The sequence below is a fragment of the Netta rufina genome (genome assembly GCF_964035555.1).
Source record: "Netta rufina genome assembly, chromosome: 2".
Lineage (NCBI taxonomy): Eukaryota > Metazoa > Chordata > Aves > Anseriformes > Anatidae > Netta > Netta rufina.
This window is the reverse complement of record NC_140124.1, coordinates 7,258,888-7,277,329: the sequence shown is the minus strand read 5'-3', so window position 1 is coordinate 7,277,329 and position 18,442 is coordinate 7,258,888. Positions and strand designations below refer to the sequence as shown.

General features: G+C 39.7%; 1 protein-coding gene across 8 annotated transcripts in view; it reads left to right on the top strand.

Annotated features, from left to right (window-relative positions):
• The window catches only part of KMT2C (lysine methyltransferase 2C), a 195,371-nt gene that overhangs the window by 95,373 nt on the left and 81,556 nt on the right, over positions 1-18,442 (top strand). For all 8 annotated transcript variants that reach the window (XM_084281564.1, XM_084281563.1, XM_084281562.1 and 5 more), the window contains 7 exons: positions 4,183-4,345; positions 8,692-8,863; positions 10,059-10,173; positions 10,889-11,061; positions 11,846-12,003; positions 14,531-14,644; positions 16,442-17,181. In XM_084281564.1, the coding sequence (XP_084137690.1) occupies positions 4,183-4,345; positions 8,692-8,863; positions 10,059-10,173; positions 10,889-11,061; positions 11,846-12,003; positions 14,531-14,644; positions 16,442-17,181 (1,635 nt within the window). The remainder of the gene's footprint in view (positions 1-4,182; positions 4,346-8,691; positions 8,864-10,058; positions 10,174-10,888; positions 11,062-11,845; positions 12,004-14,530; positions 14,645-16,441; positions 17,182-18,442) is intronic.

Genomic DNA, 18,442 nt, shown 5'->3' with positions numbered 1-18,442 from the left:
TGTTTATTTTTTTTCTGGGTCATAGAATAATGGTAATCAATGAAGATTACCAGAACTAACAGAAAACCTATTTTATTAATCCCTGTTTACGTTAAGTTTTGTTGAGGTCTCATTAATGACAGGATGTTAATGTCCACTTCTTCTCATTAGTTCCAGGCTTTTATGATAGGTTTTGAGAGCCAAGTTTGAAATTTGCTCTTACTGGTAGTACGTTAAACTGTTTAATTAAGGACAGATGGCTTGGGGCATGTTTGGATACGCTGTATATTATAATAAAAATTGCTTATTGTTATCGCAGGTTCTGTCAGCTGACCTTTTTAAAACTAAATAAGTTTGTAATGCAAATGTTTTGTCATTTTGCTTAAAAAATTTTTGCGATACCTACTGCTAATATTTAACTCTACTAATCAGGTCGCAACTGGGTTTGTAATCAAAGTCCATATTTTAGCCTTTATTTAATGTCTGCCTCCCAAGAGTTGTTACTTGCCCATTTGCCGAGGCAATAATACTATAAAGTAATTCTAAGGGCAAATAAAACCATGATAAAATACGACCTCTGATTTGTTCATGGTACTATCTGGATAGTCTTAAATTATCATAAATGCAGATGCCTTTTCTTCAGAGTTTTGGAATATACCTCCAGGTGTGGAGCAGCCGAAAGGTTGATGTAAACTTGGAATAAATCTTTGGTTAATTTAATTTTATTTTTAACGTAGGAAAGTTAGAAAGGAGGGAAGAGCGAGCTGTATCTCCCCGTTTTCCAGTTTGGCCTCGTGTTCCCTTGAAAGCCAGTAGCATTTAGGATGTTGAGCTGAGTTTCCAAGCCACAGGCAGCGCCAACCTTTTTGTTCCCTTGATTTGGGTGCAGCTAGGATTCCAGCAGGTTGCTGTGAGTTGTGCAGAGCATTTCTATGGTTTCTGTTACCGTAATTCCTGTTCTCCTGTAGGTGACGGATCAGTTGGGATTTCTGGTTTTCAGCTAATTCACTTAGCTCTGTCTCTTTCACTCTGTTTGTGTGACAACGTCGTGTTTATCCAGCTGGATTAGTGAATAAAGGGAATTTTAAAATGAAGTTTGAAAAAGCACATAGCCATTTGCTTTAGAAAATGAGCTCCTTTCATGTCTATCTGAAAAATCAGATGTTACAGAAGAAGGTGTGAAGGACCAAGTAGAAGGTGTGGACAGTTTTAAGTGATGGAAATTACAAAAATAGGAAGCAGCAGAAGCATGGGTGGGATGAGAGCCTTCTTGCCACGGGTGAATGCACTAGGAGCTTGCTGAAGAAAACAATTGGTAACCAATGAAGGACTTTTTGAAGAGGAAAATGCTCTGTTGACACTGCTTTACTGACATTTATGTTATTAAATGTTCTCCAAATAAGTAAGGAACTGCCTCTCTAGCTTTGTGACACCTGGTAAAGTCTTTTTTCTGTAGAACAGGGCTGTAAAATGATTACATCCATGCACAAAACAGTGTTTGTCTTGCTTTAACAGCTTGCTGTTTTTGTATACCTACCATTTGAATGCTTGGATCCAGCTCCAACCCCTTCCACATAACAGCATGTCTTGTGTTCATGCTAACAGAACTCCATCCTGGCGTGTCCTCTCTGACTGGCCTCCAGAGGTGCTGAAGACACATTTTATTTTACTGCATTTGATCAAAAGTGGGATTTGTGCCTTCCTTTCACCTCTGACTGTCCTGATGCCATATTTTACCAATAGCATAATAAGGTAGCATTGGTTGCTGAGCTTTGTTTAACAGAACTTTTATATTTTTTTAAATTAATATTCTTCTGCTGTTCACATGCTCACTTTCAGCTGGGCAGTCAGTCGGTCGTACCGGCTGCACGCTGCTCCCCTAGGGTCACGGGGGCCTTTTTGCAGAGCAACGTTGGCTTCTGCTGGAGAAGTAACTCTTCTCATCAGCAGCTGTTGCCAAAAAAAAAATCCCTTTGGGCATTTATTTCTTCAGACTGCTTTATCTGTCTTATAAATTCAGCAAATGTTGATATTCTGTGCTTTTTATTTGCTTCAGATGATATACACCACATTGTTTTTAAAGTGTGTGTTTCACTTAGCTGCCAAATGCTTTTCATTGCCAGTGCAGTTTAGCAGATGGGTTTGAAGGGTTCAATTAAATGTAATTTGGGCTTCCATTTTTCTTCCAGCGTCTTTACATGATTCTTTAAATCAACATCAACATTCTTCGAGGCTTTGCATTAATCCTATATTTTGCTCCGTTCTAATAATTCCGTCAGTCAGTCATACGGCATTTGGAAAAAAAGTATTCTGTTTTTGTTGTTATGTACCATTGTTGATTGTTGGTTTTGAAAAACAGATGTAACATCTTAAAATATTTTTAATATTACTCTTTAATCCATCTTCATTATTTCCGGTTTTTAGGATGTTTGAGTCTTTGAGTGCTTGCAATTCCTCCATGACTTTAACCTCCCATTAGATAAATTTGTGAGGAATTGGATCTAATGGACGCTTTGTTGAGTATTGTCTTGGGGACCATCTTTTAGGACATATGCCCCTCCTAGGTTCCTTTTCCTAATGTTTTCTTCTTGAGTAATATCTTTTAAGAGGCAGGCCACCAACTTTTCAGAGTCAGGTCTTGGCTTAGTGTGGGCCATCTCAGTAGGCTGTAGGAGCCACAAGGACAAAATTATGCTCTGGCTTGTGTGCAGTTTATTGTGCAGTTGTGGTTCATGAAGTTGAAGGCTTTGGGGTGTATTTTTGTGACCTCACAGCTGAATTTTATGATTTACCTTGTACAGCATCCTCAGCTCAGTAAATACAGTTTCCTAAGATGAGTTCCTTGCCTTACTTCGGTTTTGTTGGCAGTCCTTAAACTTAATTACCAGTGTTAGCTTCTTCACCTGCTTCAGAAACTCCATGCCAAAGGCTGCTTATTGTGTCTTCAGTAGGTAATAAGCCAGTGTTTTCTTTGCCTTGTGGGTGACTTGTGATGCTCTGCTAAAGATGTGAGTTTCGCCTGGTTTCAGGGATGCCAGCTCAGCGGTTAACACAGCCAGCTTTGTGACTTGGGCTTTCGTGTGGGTCGGTTTTGATATCTGTGGGCTCGTAACAGCACTATTTCATGCCTAATTTCGTGCTAGACTTTGAAACGCAGAAGAATGACGGTAATAAATATTCTCTGGCTTCTAAGACTTAAGCAGAGGCAGCGAGGAACTTCTTGCTTTGGTGTGTGTTCATATCTGGGTGTTACTTGACACTGGGGCTAGCCGTCGAACATGGCAGTGTTAGCATTAAGGTCTATATTTTTATGAAGAAAAATGAGAGTCCCTGAGCTCAGCTGGTGCTTTGCATTATGTATGCCTTCCTGTGAGCCACTGACCTGTTTTTTTTTTTCTTAAATTTGCTCTGAATCTCACAGTGCCGAGCTCTATCCTTAAAAAGTAGTGTTGCCTTGGTGAAAAAGTGCAAAAGCTTGTTACGGTGCTTGGGGGACTGTAATAAATCCAAGAAAGTAAAAACTGATTAACCGAATCAGAAAGGTGTGGGTGATGTTTTATAAGCAGGCTGATGGACTCTGGTCCCTCCTGACTAACGAGCGGGAGGGTTATTGGATGCTGCTTTATGGGAAATAATTTCTTTACAGATGTGACTGATATTTGCGTAGCATTGAAACGAGAGATGACAAGAAAGTCCTGGATTATTTACTGCCTTATCATCCCAGAGAGAATAGTCGTATGATGTCATTAAGGTTTTCAATAGAACAAAATATTTCATTGCCAGTCGCGGTTCTGATTACAGCCCCTACGGTTTTACATTACAACATGCAGAACTGCGTGGGTTTTAGTTACAGCCTATTGACAGCACGGTGTGGCCTGCCTTTGTTACTCAGTGTCCAAGCCTCCCTACTGAAAACATCACGAAAGTTAGGTAACAGATAGAAGAAAAAGTGCTCTTCGGTGACAAGAAGAACCTCAGTCATCAAGGCATGTTTAGGGTGGGTTTCGCTGAACATTTGAAGTTGGAAAGTTCTGAGAGAGCCACTGAAAGGCGCAATCCCAGCCACTTGTTTTCTTTTCTTCAGTATTCACTCCCTTATGTTGGCCTTGGTGCCTGTGTGGTCAGAGAGGTGGGTAACAGAGCTGGCTGAAAAAATGCCAAAAAAAAACTAGGTTTTGAATGCTTTGTGTGTTTATTTTTCAGAGATGTGCATATTGTAAGCACCTTGGAGCCACTATCAAATGCTGTGAAGAGAAATGTACCCAGATGTACCATTACCCCTGTGCTGCTGGAGCAGGCACGTTTCAGGATTTCAGTAACTTGTCCCTCCTTTGTCCAGACCACATTGATCAGGCTCCTGAAAGATGTAAGTACACTCGGTTCAAATGATGGGATTCGTATCAGCCGGAGATTTAGCAATTCCATATTTAAGGTGTGGTTGTTTTTCCTTAGCTGATAACCCACTCCAGAAGCATAGAGTATCCTGTAAGATGCCTAAATTTGCTTGAGCAAGCTGAATTTCAGCATGTGATTAATGTCAGTGGAGTCTACGAGTAAAAGGTTTCATTGAAGTGCTTGTTACACACAGGATTGAGAGTGTATGTCATATATATGAAGTCTATTTTGTTTCTAGAAGTTGATTTTATTTTTAAAAGCCATTATTAATTTTTTATTTCAAAAATGTATTCGGAGTATGCATTTGAATGTCTCTTAAAAATAGAAGCATAGTTGTGGAGGTTCAGAGTACTTTGATATTTCCTGAAACAGACTAATAGGATGTATTTCTCAGAGATGTTAAAAAAAATATTTGCATTCCAGTTGTTGTACATCCTAAAAGCTTGTTTGCAAACCAGCTTACGCTGTACTTCACAGATTCTCATAGGATTAAAGGCTCTCCACTGCAGGCAGGGTACTTGACTGCTGATCACAGGTGTGCTGCAGTGTAGTCTTGTTGCCTTGTCTGTGCGTCTTGTAAGGGAGGCTTTGTTTGGCGCTGTTACATTCAAACTTGGAAATGTAATTCATTCAAATGTGTTTGAAGTTTTCTTTTTCCATGTAGTGTTATTTATTCAAACGGTAGCTTTAACAGAGGAGAGGAAGGGAAGGTTTGGGAGTGCCTTTATGGTTCTCAGGTCCCAGAGATGAGGGGAAAGGCTGGGCCAAGGAGATGTACCTTTGATAGAACAGGATCGGGTCAGGGAATACATAAGCAAATAGGGGTCTTTGGGCCCTCATGGGATGTACCCCTGAGCCCTGAGGGAAGGGGCAGATACCATTGTGAGGGCACTCTCTGATCTTTGATCAGTCATGGTGACTGGGAGAAGTACCTGAAAACTGGAGGAAAGCAAATGTCAGACCTGTCTTCAAGAAGGACAGGCAGAAGGACCGAGGGAACTACTGGCTGGTCAGCATCAGGACCTGGATGAGCTGAAGAAATGTGCTGACAGGAACCTCATGAAGTTCAGCAAGGAGAAGTGCGAAGTCCTGAACCTGTGGAGGAACAACCCCAGGCACAAGGATGTGCTGGGGGCCACCCAGCTTGGCAGAAAAAGGATCCGGGGATCCTGGTGGACACCAAGTTGAACACGAGCCAGCAGTTGTGCCCTGGCTACAAAGAAGACTGATAGTATTGTGGGCTGTAGTAAGCAATGTATTGCCAGCAAGTTGAGGGAGGTGATCCTTCCCTTCTGCTCAGCACTGATAAGGCCACACCTGGGCTGTGGTGATCACTTCTGGGCACCTCGGTACAAGCCATGGACCTACTGGAGAGAGTCCAGCAAAGGGCCATGGAGACGAATAAGGGACTGGAACATTGCTGCTATGAGGAAAGGCTGAGAGAGCTTGGACTGTTCAGCCTGGAGAAGAGAAGGCTTTGGGGAGACCTTATCTGTGTATGGAAATACCTGAAGGTAATGTGTAAGGAGGTTGGAGGTAGGCTTTTTTTGGTGGTGCCCAGTGCCAGGACAAGAAGCGGTGTCTGAACATCAGGAAGCACTCCTTTACTTCACCTCAGCAAGGTGACTGCGCACAGGTTGCCCAGAGAGGTTGTGGAGTCTCCCTCCTTGGAGATTTTCAAAGTCTGTCTGGACACGGGCCTGGGCAAGTGGCTCTAGGTGGCCCTGCTTGAGCAAGGGGGTTGGACCAGATGGTTTCCAGTGGTCCCTTCCTACCTCAACCAGATGGTGATTCTGTAATACAGAGACCATACTTCTTACCCAGTTTGTATTTTTGCAAGTTTGGAAACGGTTCACAGCACAGGAACCCTGTAGTCTTAACATCCATCTTGTGGGAGACTTGAATTTTAAAAGTGATGTCTGTAGAGTGTTCCTGTGATGCTAGCAACTGTTCCAAACGCTCACATCCTCCTGTATCTTGAGAAGTAATTAATTCTGTCCTCAGAAGTCCTGGTTTGTTTTTCATCCCCTCATGTCAGATTTGTTCTGCCCACTCTTCTTTTATTTCTTCTTACCCAAAGTGGGCTGAGTGGTGCTGTGTGTCGCAGGTGAGGGCAGCCAAAACAATGTGTGAGCTTCATCGTGTGGAAGGGAGACACAGAGGAGATGCTGCTTGCAGGAGGAGGGAGGAGTGAGCAGGTTGTAGCCGAGCTGACTCCGTGCCCTTTGCTATCTCTTGCCCTGCGGTGCTGGGAGGTAGGTGGGAGACCCCTTGTGCTCTCCTGTGCTGGCCTCCTGAGCTTTTTGTGCCTCAGCCATCAGATGCTGAGAGCACTCTGCAGCCATGGGTGCTTTAGAGCTGAAATTTGCAGAAGAATCAGAGTTTTCCTCGTTCTTAAGTCTGGCCTGCCCACCCTCACCTGGAGTCTTCACTGAGCAGGACGTGGCAGTGCTGCCTCTGCCCACAGCCAGGTAACATAGCCCAGGTCTAAAACCTCCTTATGCAGTTAATCATGTCTCAGGGAGTTGAAAATCCCAAACTAGGGTAAGTGTCATCTGTTCAGGTGAGGCACATCCTCGGTCACCACAGATTGTTAGAAATACAAAGAACAAAACGCATTTACTGACCACATTTTGCTCATACTTGTCTATGGTTTCCTTCCAGTCAGGCTAGGTTGCTTTCAGTTTATTGAATGTCTTGTACAATTCTGCATTTTTGCCTTCCTAGTATAATTCATGGGGAAAATATAATAACCAGTACTGAAAGTAAATTAAAATTATGAATATCTACCTTTTTATTCCATTAAAAAGGTAAATTTATGTATTATGTAGAGGGAAGAACAGAATTCTGCTTTTCTCTTTCTCTAGTCTGAGTGAATACTCAGATCTTAAATTGATTCAACTAAGAATGAATGGAAAAAGAAGTATTTGATCTTAGGAGCTGGTATTGTAGAAATTTCAAGATTCCTGACTTCATAATGAAGTATAAGAAGACCTAACACACGCGTTTTTATTATATATACACGATATATATCTATTTCTACAGTTGAATATATGTATATAAAGATATACACAAGTGGACTCAGAGAAGATGAGTCTAATATTAAAATTGCAAGGTGAAACACGTACAAATTTAAAAACTGGCAGAAGATAGACCAGTTCTGTCTCAACCCAGGCCTCTTCCTGCCCTGTAGCTGCCTTCAGGTGCAGGTTTCCCTTCTGGTTTGTAACTGGGGCCAGCAGAGGGAGCATTGGGAGCACGGGAGGGAGACTCCCTGCTCCTCAGTGCAAACCACCGTGACCCCAGTCGTTTGGAGGAACAGCTGCAGGAAAAGACCTGATCCCTGAAGCATTAGAATAGGGCAAATTCAATTACTATGCAAGATAGCTCTGGTGAATCACCTCTGTTTTAGCAGCCATGAGAAGATGAGCATGCTTAATGCAAGTGTAATCTCCAGAGAGTTGAGCAGTGGAACTGCAATACTGCTATTTAACAGAGGTAAATGGGATTTATTTGTAGAGGCCTCACATTTATAGGAAGGACAAAGCATCCGTCTTACAAGTCATGGAAAGCATTCTGTCTTCCTTAATGTCATATTTTCAATTCAGATATGGAGGCATTAGAGTGCCGTAAGATTATTACTTTTTTTTTTTTCTCTTGACATAGATAAAGTTACCAGAAGTCTGTATTTAAAGGTTTTATAAAAACTGTTGTGTGGTAGGACCAGCTGAACGAATACATTGGTTTAGACCTATTTTTCTAGTGTGTGAACCCAAGAATTTGTGTGTTCAGGCATGAGCAAGATGCATGCTCACGCTCCTGTTTTTTTTAAAAAACTGAAAGTGGTGCACAGCAAAGTTAGTATGTATATATATATAAATATATATTGTAATAACAATGTGGAAGGGTTCACTCAAATGCTTTTCTTCTGGCAGTTTTTAGTTCATACTGATAGGCTTGCTTGCCTTAGCTCAAGTTAGAGCAACCACGTTGCAAACACCTCAGATAAATAATTGTTGTATTCTGCTAGGAGCTTTATTTGTACTTGTTCCAGATAAGAATTGGACCTAAACCTGTAAACCTGTTTGTTTTGCTGAGACTTTTATTAAGGTTTAAAATTAATGTATTTCTGTTATGAGAAGATCAGTTGAGTATATCAGAAGACCAAACAGAAGGAGTGGTTACTAAGTATATTAATACAGTTCCAGTTCTGTAAGAATGATCAAGTTTTGTATGGATAAAAACTACTGAAAAAAATCTTGTAAATTGTTCATAATTTCAAATGAAATAATAATTGGCAAAATGATTTCTTTGTAGCAAAGGAAGAAGCAAATTGTGCGGTGTGCGACAGCCCTGGAGACCTCTTAGATCAACTTTTTTGTACTACCTGTGGCCAGCACTACCATGGGATGTGCCTAGACATACAAGTTACACCTTTAAAACGAGCAGGTTGGCAGTGTCCTGATTGCAAAGTGTGCCAGAACTGCAAGTAAGTAAGACTCCTGTGACACAAGGGGAGGAGGTTCTTAGATTTACTGTGATTTTAAAACATATATTTTATTAAGAATTCTTTTTATCAAAAAGTTGTAGATCATTGCCCTGATACGTGTTATGATGTTATATTAATTGAAGTAACTGGTCAAATCCTTGTGTTGGCATTTGTCTTCTGAAAGAGCTGAGCTGGATTTTCTGCACTTTCTACCCCCAGGGTTATTTTCAGCTTGGCAGGTTCTGGAGAGCTGCAAAAGCTTGTGATTTCACCATCCTTTTATTCAGGAGGAATTTGGTCAAATTTACTAAATTAACAAATTAGTTTACTGTAGCACCTTTCCTGTCTGGGAACCTGGGTTCTTGTTCAGCTGACATTTCAGCAGTGCGTGTACCAATTATGGTGTAGCTCCACTGCAACAGGCCATCCCTGCTGTTCTGTAGTATCTTTCAGAGGCAGATAACAAGTCATTCTGAAAACAATCCTAAGGCTTCGCTGAGCAAATGAAAAGAAGTAATATGAGTGACCACGATTGAATTGTTACGCCAAACAAGTGCTGAGACAGCAAAGCATGATTGTTGCCACTTAGAAAACTGTGACCGCTTGTGCACTTGTTCTCGTAAAACCTAATCTGATGGGCAGTGTAAGGTTCTTTGCTCACTTGCTTTCTTTAAGGGTTTAACAGAAAAGATAAGAATTTTGTACAGCTTCAGTCAGGTCAGCTGGACAGTATGAAGGGAAAATGCCACTTTGCTGCTGTTTCATGTACCTGAGCACTCAGTGCTGTGTTCTTTTCCAAGAACGCTCACTATCTGGCAGCATTCAGATCCATTCACTTTAAAGAAGATTGTTCCCTGATCACACACAGCTGACAGTGCGTTTTTGAACTGATTTTGAACTGATTTCAGTACAGAAATGCTATTAAATCTGCCTACGCTTGTTTAAATGAAAATGGGCTGATTTCTAGAAGTCTGGCTGCCACAGCCCTGATAGCACTTTCCAAAGTAAGCATGGCGACTTAATTCATACTTAAATGTGAACTTAAGGGTATCCTCTTTGGAGCCATTTATAAGTGGTGTTCATGTGTTCTCATGTGCTCAGCTATCTGCCTTTCTGCTTAGACTTCTCATTAAACAGAATTTTTTTATGGCTTGTTTCAACAATTTTTTCATACCAATATTTTTGTTGTTTTTAGACATTCTGGGGAAGACAACAAGATGCTGGTGTGTGATACATGCGACAAAGGCTATCATACTTTCTGTCTACAACCAGTTATGGACTCGGTACCAACAAATGGTTGGAAATGCAAAGTAAGTTGAAAGAATAATTCCTTTTCATTATAGTTGGCCAAATTTTGCTATCCAGATGATGCTGATCTAGCTGTATTGCAGATGGGTGTTAACCATGTAACGTACCTTGAAATTTCTGGAGAAAGCCCGCTTGTGTGTAGCCATGTGGCTCCACAGGGAGAAGGGAAGAATAGGATCCAAGTGGAGTGGATAACCTCTGCTTAGTGACAGCTGATCTCATGAACTAAACCACACGTAAACTAAAACCTGTGCAATGTACTGCATGTAATCTATCCTCGAAGGCTTGTTATATGCAACCACTTTGTGCTTTCCAGAAGAGCAGTTCTGTAGCTCAGGGTTACTGGAGATTGGGGGAGGGCAGGGTGAATTTCTTGTTTTGTCAATAACTTTGTGAGTAAGTAATAATAAAAATACAATTTTGAGTTAACAAGGGAAATCAGTATACACAAGATATCTATAATTTCATGGTCAATTTGTGGTAGTCATAGGGAGACAGATAAGAAATGCTCTTCTCAGGTAAGGGAGTAGTTCAAGGAAACTTCTTGCAGTTGCACAGTGTCTCCGTGTTCTGTTACCAGATTCTGGAAAATTTTTTAGTATTGTTAAAGATCGAATTTTTCTTTAGTATAATTCAGAAGAGAAAAATGTCAGTTAATGGCATTTCTATCACATTGTGAAATATCATAACTAACAAATGAATTCTTATGTTCTCTAGAACTGTAGAGTATGTGCTGAGTGTGGCACACGAACCAGCTGTCAGTGGCACCATAATTGTTTGGTGTGTGACAGTTGTTACCAACAGCAAGACAACTTATCCTGTCCTTTCTGTGAAAAACTGTGCCTCCAAGACTTCCAGAAAGATATGTTGCATTGTCACATGTGCAAAAGGTAAGAATCCTAATTTTTATTAAGTGGTACAAAAATGCCTAAAGCTTATAGAAAGCTGTATGACATTTCATGGATTTTCATGAAAGGTATAGATGGTGCATGATGCATGATGCTGTTGTATCTTTTCATACAACATCTTGATATTCCGACCCTAAATACAATGGACAATATTAGGTAGTCTTATTTTAATTTTAGCAACTAAGCTGTAATTGGCAGTTATCTGCCCTTTCTGGCTAGTGAGGTGTAAAGAGAAATATGTGCTGCTGTTGCTTCTTAGATTACATCTATTTTATGAGTAAACAGACAACAAGGGTCATCATCCTAATTTTTATAGGCAGGGTATTTTAATTTTTACATGTATATTGATGTAAGACTGTTTACATGTGTTCTCTGTTTCATTTTACGTGTTCTTTCCTATGCCAGAAATAAAAAGAATAATAATAATAATTTCAAAAATAAGCTATTGGGCATCTTAAAGAATGTGGACTATTTCATATTCAGTGCTTTGTACCTTGCTATGCAGCATCTTCATATTGCTACACATGTTGTGCTTTCTGATTGGCTTTAGCAACAGTTTCGGTCTTCATGTTTATATTGACATACAAACATATCCATATCATTTTTATTTTTTCAAAATTCCCTCTAGTAAAATATTGATTGATTTTTTTTTTTTTAATTTCCCCAGAGGAATGGAGAACCATGCCATTTTTCAACTCATTCTTAGCAATATGTTTTATATTTTTTATTACTAAAATCACATTTCACACTAAATTAATCTCCCCAGGTGGATTCACATAGAATGTGACAGATTTCCAGGTAGCGAATTGGAGTCTCAGCTGAAGGACTACATCTGCACTCTCTGTAGACAAGAAGGGGATCAGACTCAGTCATGTGATGTAATGGATACTTCTGAACTCATTCCTGAACCTGACAGTATAACAGGTAATCAAATGTCATTTTTATATCTGCAAAACACTAACATCAAATCCAAGTATCTGCAGATGTCTCACTAAGGCTTCTGTGAACCAGCCACTCCTATTCTGTAGACGTTATCCGTTCCTTTATTTAACAAACAGCGGCTTCTCAAGCAGTCTGTGCATTAGCTGTCTTCTAAACATGTTGTCAGTCTTTGGCTCCAGGACCCAGTATTAGAAACATAGGCAAATAAGCACCTCTGTGGTAGCTCTAAGCCTTCACAACTTGTAGCTGTAAATTTATATAGTTTGTTTGTTTGTTTTTAAATTAGTATAGTTCATAAATGTACTCATTTGAGAAGTCTCTCAGGAAACTTGTGTCTACCAGGCACAAGCCAGCTTCTGGTAGATGTTCCTGGAGACATCTAGTTTTCCCCTGTCCCTCTTGGTACTTGTCCATCTTGTGCTGCCCATTTGCCTCACTCTGTCCAGGTAGGACACAGCAATGGGAGCTGGGCTGTGTTCAAGGGCCAGGTGCATTTCACTAAACAGCTTTTAATCAGGTGTTCTTTTCAAAACAGTTTGTCATTAGTCATCGTCTTTCTGAGAGCTTCTTGTCTAAACAGACAAGCCAAGCAAAAAGCAGAAAGGGAAGATGCAGAAAAATATCTTTTTTTTTTTTTTAAAGTACTCAGCAATGGTAAGGAAATACAGAGGGAACTTGGATCTCTTGATCTGAGTCTGGTGAGTCATCCACAAGACCTGGGAAATGAAATAATAACTGAAAGCCTTTCTGTGTTTGTACCACGTGCTCTGTTGGATAGTGCCTACTCATGCAAGCTGAATGTCCTAAGAGAAATGCAATTATCATTTAATTTGGAAGCAGGGTAAAATCTAACAGATTAACTGCTCTCCCACCGCCATGTGCACTTCTGATGCCTAAACAGCAATACCTGTGCTCTGATCTTCTGTTAAAAGAAATTGATAGCTCAGTCGCATAAGTTTCTGTTTTTGAAAGCCCAGTAATTTTTGACTGGAAGGTGTTGGACTACAAAAGAGCCGTAGCTTTTATGTGTTCAGACTGAAGTTTTGCATAAGCAAGACATTCACTTTGATGTACGTGTGAGCGTGTACCTTTGGTGAGCGGTAAGGAAACGATGAAAAAGATAACCTCAGAGAAAGGGCAGAGACAATAGGCAAATGAGTGGAAGAGCTCTGTCAGTGAACATGTGCACCAGGTTAGAGTAGCAACTTCAGACTTTGAAGATAACTCCTGTTCTGAAAGATTAGTAGAAGCTGTTAGTCTCGCAGCATTTAGGTAATTTAGGAAGAAGTCTGAGTCATATTTAAACTCCCAGTCTTCTAATGGAAACCCTTTTGAGTAAGTTACAGGTTTCTTTGAAAGGCTAAAGTTTTAAGTAATTCTTCTTTTACAGTTTCTGGCTAGTACAGTGACATTGACGAGCATACTTTTCTCCCCAAGGAAGAATAGGGCTGTCATCTCAACTACTAGGAGCAATCTGGAGCTATTGCATGACTACAGTCATGCCGTGTTTTATGCCCAGCAGAACACTTTGGCTCCAAATCTGATTTTACTGTACAAATCTAAATGATCATTTCCTCAAAGCTAACACAGCGCTTTAAAGATAACAGAGTCTGTAAGTAGATTTTAGGTGCTAAAGGTAGCATCACCTAATAATTCGAGGCTTTATGAACTTTAAAGAGGCCTTCCTTAACAGAAAGCTATATTCGTTTACCATTTTTGTGCTAATGTCCCTGAAGGATCAGTTCCTCTTGAGCTAGCAGTTACTTACATGCTTTGTTTCTCTTGCTCCTGCTTTGTCTAGTGCATTTTAATGAATTTCCTCTACTGAAAAAATCTTTTACATGAGAAAAAAACACACGCTTCCTGTTTCTGTGCTCTGTAACAATACTGTCAACTGAACAAGGACTCAGTAGCACCTTTTTCATACAATTCATATTCTAGTATGAGGAGATTGTAGATAAAGGTGTTGGTTCTAAAGCAGCAAAATGGACTGTCAGTGTTGTTGGAGTTCAACAAATGGGTTGAAAATTGGTACTCAAGTGCTGATAGTAGATGGAACCTCATCTGTGTCATTGAACCGTTGTAGCATTTGTTTTAAAAAAATTAAAAAAAATGAAGCCTTTGTGCTACAAGTTCTGTTGAATTTAGCAGAGTTGAAATTGAAAAAACACCTTTTATATTGCTCAGGTAATGCAAAGGAGTCTGTGACTATGTCTCAATTATATTTTCACAATTACGCATATATATATAATTAATTGCCTTACAGATCTTTTTCACCATGTGAAAGGTACAAAACAGCTTCAATGTTAATGAGAAAAAGACTTCTTCAAGGGGTACTATATATCTATCCTCCCCAACTTTCTCGTTGACCTGATGTGCCCTAACTGCCATCATATAGATAAATATCATTCGGTTTAGCCAAAAGGTCAAGCCTTGACAGAAACTAGTGATGCCGAACTAATAGAACAAACAGTTGTCAATTTTGACAATTTATTTGTCTCTCCCTAAGCTTGTACAAATGAAGTGGAGATGGAAAGTGGTGGAGAGGTTGCAACATTTCAGGAACAACCCATTACTGGTAATGGCTCCAGTCAAGAATCAGCTGTTGGATGCGTCACAGACGGTAAGAAAGAGTTTTGCAGTCTGAGAAAATACCACAACAGTGTTCAGAACCCTTTTCCATTCAGTAAGGTTTTAGTACTTTGTAAATTTAGGAGAAGAAATGCCTGGAAAAGCAGTAGGGGACAAATTGCTTGGGTTCCACTGTCTAAACTTTCAAGAAATAGTGTTTATTTTTTGGTTGAAGTAGTATTCCATTGAAAGGAAAGATAGTCTTCAGAAGATTTGTGTAAGAGAAAATCATTTTAATTGTGTGGTTGGAATGGCTTTCTCCATAAGGTGGAAAAACAGATTCTTTCATACATCAGAGGATTACATTAAAAAAATCAAAAACCCCACTATTTGTTGCTGTTAAAATAAGGTTGCTCACACTTTCTCTTCAAGTCTATTTTGGTTTTAGCTGCAAGTAAATGGTACGTGGGAATTTCCCGTGGTGTGTTTTGGGGCACACCTTAGAGCTTTCCAGCTTGTGTTTTCGAGTTGTAACTCTGCAAGTGTATGTTTGGTTAAGGTTTTTACTTCTTCATTTTTCCATTTGCAAATAAAAGAGAATTTGTTTAATACAACTCATCTGTACAGGGTGTGCTGCAATAGCTGATCATTTACGTTCTGGGAATAAATGCATCTTAAAAACACACATCCAGTACTAGCCAAAGAAAAGAATACAAATAGAATGGGTTTGGGATCAACGTAGCTTGCAGTAGGTACAGGGGCCATGATTTAAAACTTCATCAGAAAAGTCAACAAAATGCTAGGCTCTGCACTGTAGAGGCTGAGGAGTTTGTGTAGCAGTGTGAATCTCAGAAGTACAAGTGGAATAGTAAATAAGTGGACTGTAAGAGAGTCAAGGTCCATCAAAAGAAGATATTCAAAGCCAAATTCAGAGCAAATGATGTGGTTATCCATGGATTAGACATAAGACTGCAACTCCTTGACAAAGAAAGTTGTGAATGAAAGGGGCTTGATTAGGTTACAGGGAAGGCTGGACAAATACTTGGAACAAAGTCTTTCAAGACATGACTAAACTGATAAATCATGTCAACTGTTTTTATTTCACGTGACTTCCTGAAGTCTGGAAGAGCGCTAGGAGGGAAATGCTTTTTATTTATACAAGTCCTGTGCTTCTTAGCTCTTTGTTTCTTGGCAGTGTTGAGACAGTTCCTTAAAACTAAATGTATACTAGTATATATCTTCAGTAAGCAGAAATGAAAAAGAAGACACTACTTCTAGCTGCCTACACAGAAATGCATCTTCAGATTCCCCCAAAAATCAATCTAGGTTCTAGTGAGTGCTCTTTGTATTTTAAAGCAATGTTCCTTGTTGCATACTGTAGTTTTTATTCATTTGTGAACCTGATTTCTAGCAAAAGAGCAATGGGAGCTTTGCCTAGTACATACCTTTGGAAATCTCTTTTCTACATTGTTACCAGCTGAGAAGTTGCCCCAATTCCTTAATGAAATCTTACTTTGCCTGAATGCCTTTTTGTAGACAACACGTGAAGGGGCAAGTTTGAGTTTGCTCTTGAAAACTTCCTACTTATGATTTACTCTGATGTTCCCAGGGTGGGGAAAAAAAGGGATTCAACAGTGGGAATACATGCTAAAAACACTGATTACTACAAACATAGGTTAAAGGAAAGAGATTTTTAAAGTATATTTTAAAGTATGTATAAAATTCAGTTAAATAAAATACATAATGTGTACATTATGTATATTATAAAATACATAAGGTGTACTTGTTGACCAGTACACTTGTGTAAGTTGTTGATTTTCATACTGAGCCTTAATACTGTTGTGCTTAGTTACAGGCGTATTGCCAGAAGAAAAGACCACAGAACTGGAAACAGAAGTCCCTGATGAAGTTAACTCTGCTGAAATGGAAATGTCTCCCCAAAAGACACCAGCAACTGGTGACAGTCAGACTGAGAAAATGATGGAAGTGATGGAAGGTGGCCAAGCTGTAATCCAGCAGGAGTTAGACAAACAAGTGGAAGAGACACAGCTGCTTCAAGGTAGCGTTGAGGCATCAGAAGTATCCACAGTAGACTCTCGGTCTCTGTCTTCAGTACCTGAGACCGTAACTGTGACGCCAGAAATACAAGGGAACGAAAGTAAAGGAGATGTTTGTATCCATGTAGAGCATCAACTGGAAATAATAAAAGTGCAAAAAGAGGTAGAAAAAGGAGAAACCCCTGAAAAGTCAGAAACACCAGCTCTTCTGGAAGTAGAAACTGCTTCTGCAAATGAAAGTGTTGCAAACAGTTCACCGGTTGCAGACAAACCCATAAAATCACCAGCTGAGACTTACCCCTCACTTCCCCCACCAGTTAACCTAACCAAGACAAACGTGTCTTCCTCACCGGATGTTTCCTTAGACTTGCATTCAGCACGGGATGTACCGCACAGCCAGCCCCCAGCGTTGCCTTCCACTGCTGGAAGTGCTCTCCCAACGACTTACATATCAGTCACTCCAAAAATTGGCATGGGGAAACCAGCCATCACCAAACGGAAGTTTTCTCCCGGAAGACCCAGATCAAGACAGGTAAGCATGTACAATATCTCACTGTATGTTTATGAAGCACACATTTGTTAAAATTTCGGTATAATACATGAAATCCAGTTATTTTTTAGAATACAGTATGCATTTATTCTCCCAAGTGAGTGTGTAGCCAACTTACTCAAGAAACTATTCAAGAAATTCAAGAAAGGTCGGAGACTTCATGAAGATTCTGCAGTTAGAATTACAATTTCCATTGGATCATGCTTAGAACAAAATATAAGACTTACTGTATTTTTATTACGTGTGCTACAAATGCTGATACACATAATGTTGTGTCTTTTAACTCCTCTTTACATATTCATCTATTTTGGCTAATAGTTTCAGAGTGTTTTAACCTTTCTTAACCTGACTCCATAGAAAAATCTACAACAACTCCATTCCCATCGTGCTTCCAGATCTTTTTCTTAATCAACATTTTTAATGCTGTTGCAAATAATTAATGTTTTGTTCCATGAGCAAATACCATGCAAGAGCTGCCTGGTATGAATTGTTGTGGTTCGTCTAGGATTAAATTTGTTAATTGGAAAGAATGCTTAAGTCTCTAGCCTCCTGCAACATCCCGCTCTCTATCCTAGTCGCCTAGCTGGGGGAGAAATGGGTTATCAGAAAGTATGTCAGTGTGATGATCTAGTGTCTCATTTCTGTTCTCTTCACAATTTTATTTTTTAATCTTTGGGACTTCTGTGTCAGTAATTTAATGTTTTTATGAAGTTTGCACGGTTCTTTCCATTTTCACATTAACTAAGAGTTCAAAAATAGAATCAAATTTTGGTTGTTAAGCTACCAGACAAAGTTCTGAAAAGGTGAAAATATGTAACAGAGGCAACAAACTTAAGAAATCCAATTTGGAAGGTTTTAGAGTATCTCTGGTTTGTTGGTTTTTGTGCTCTCACATGCAAGCAAGGCGGAGCTTATCGAAATAGACATTGAACTACCAGGAGGAAAGTGATTGATTACTTCTGCTGTGCTATTGTCTTAAAGCAAACAAACACAATCACTTAAAAAAAAAAACATTTTCCTAATACTGTGTATTGTGAATTGATTTCCTCAGTTAACAATTTACCTTAGTTTATCATGACTTTTTTAAAGGGTTGGTGGAGTTCTTAGGCAGCCTAAAATGTAATCAGGATCAGGTGTTCTGCTGGGGAATTCTCTTTGTCTTGTTCTGTGTTCCAGTAGAAGTTGTATTTATTTTTCTGCGCAGTTTGCCCCTGCTCTCAACAGGGACCAGCATCATCATGCT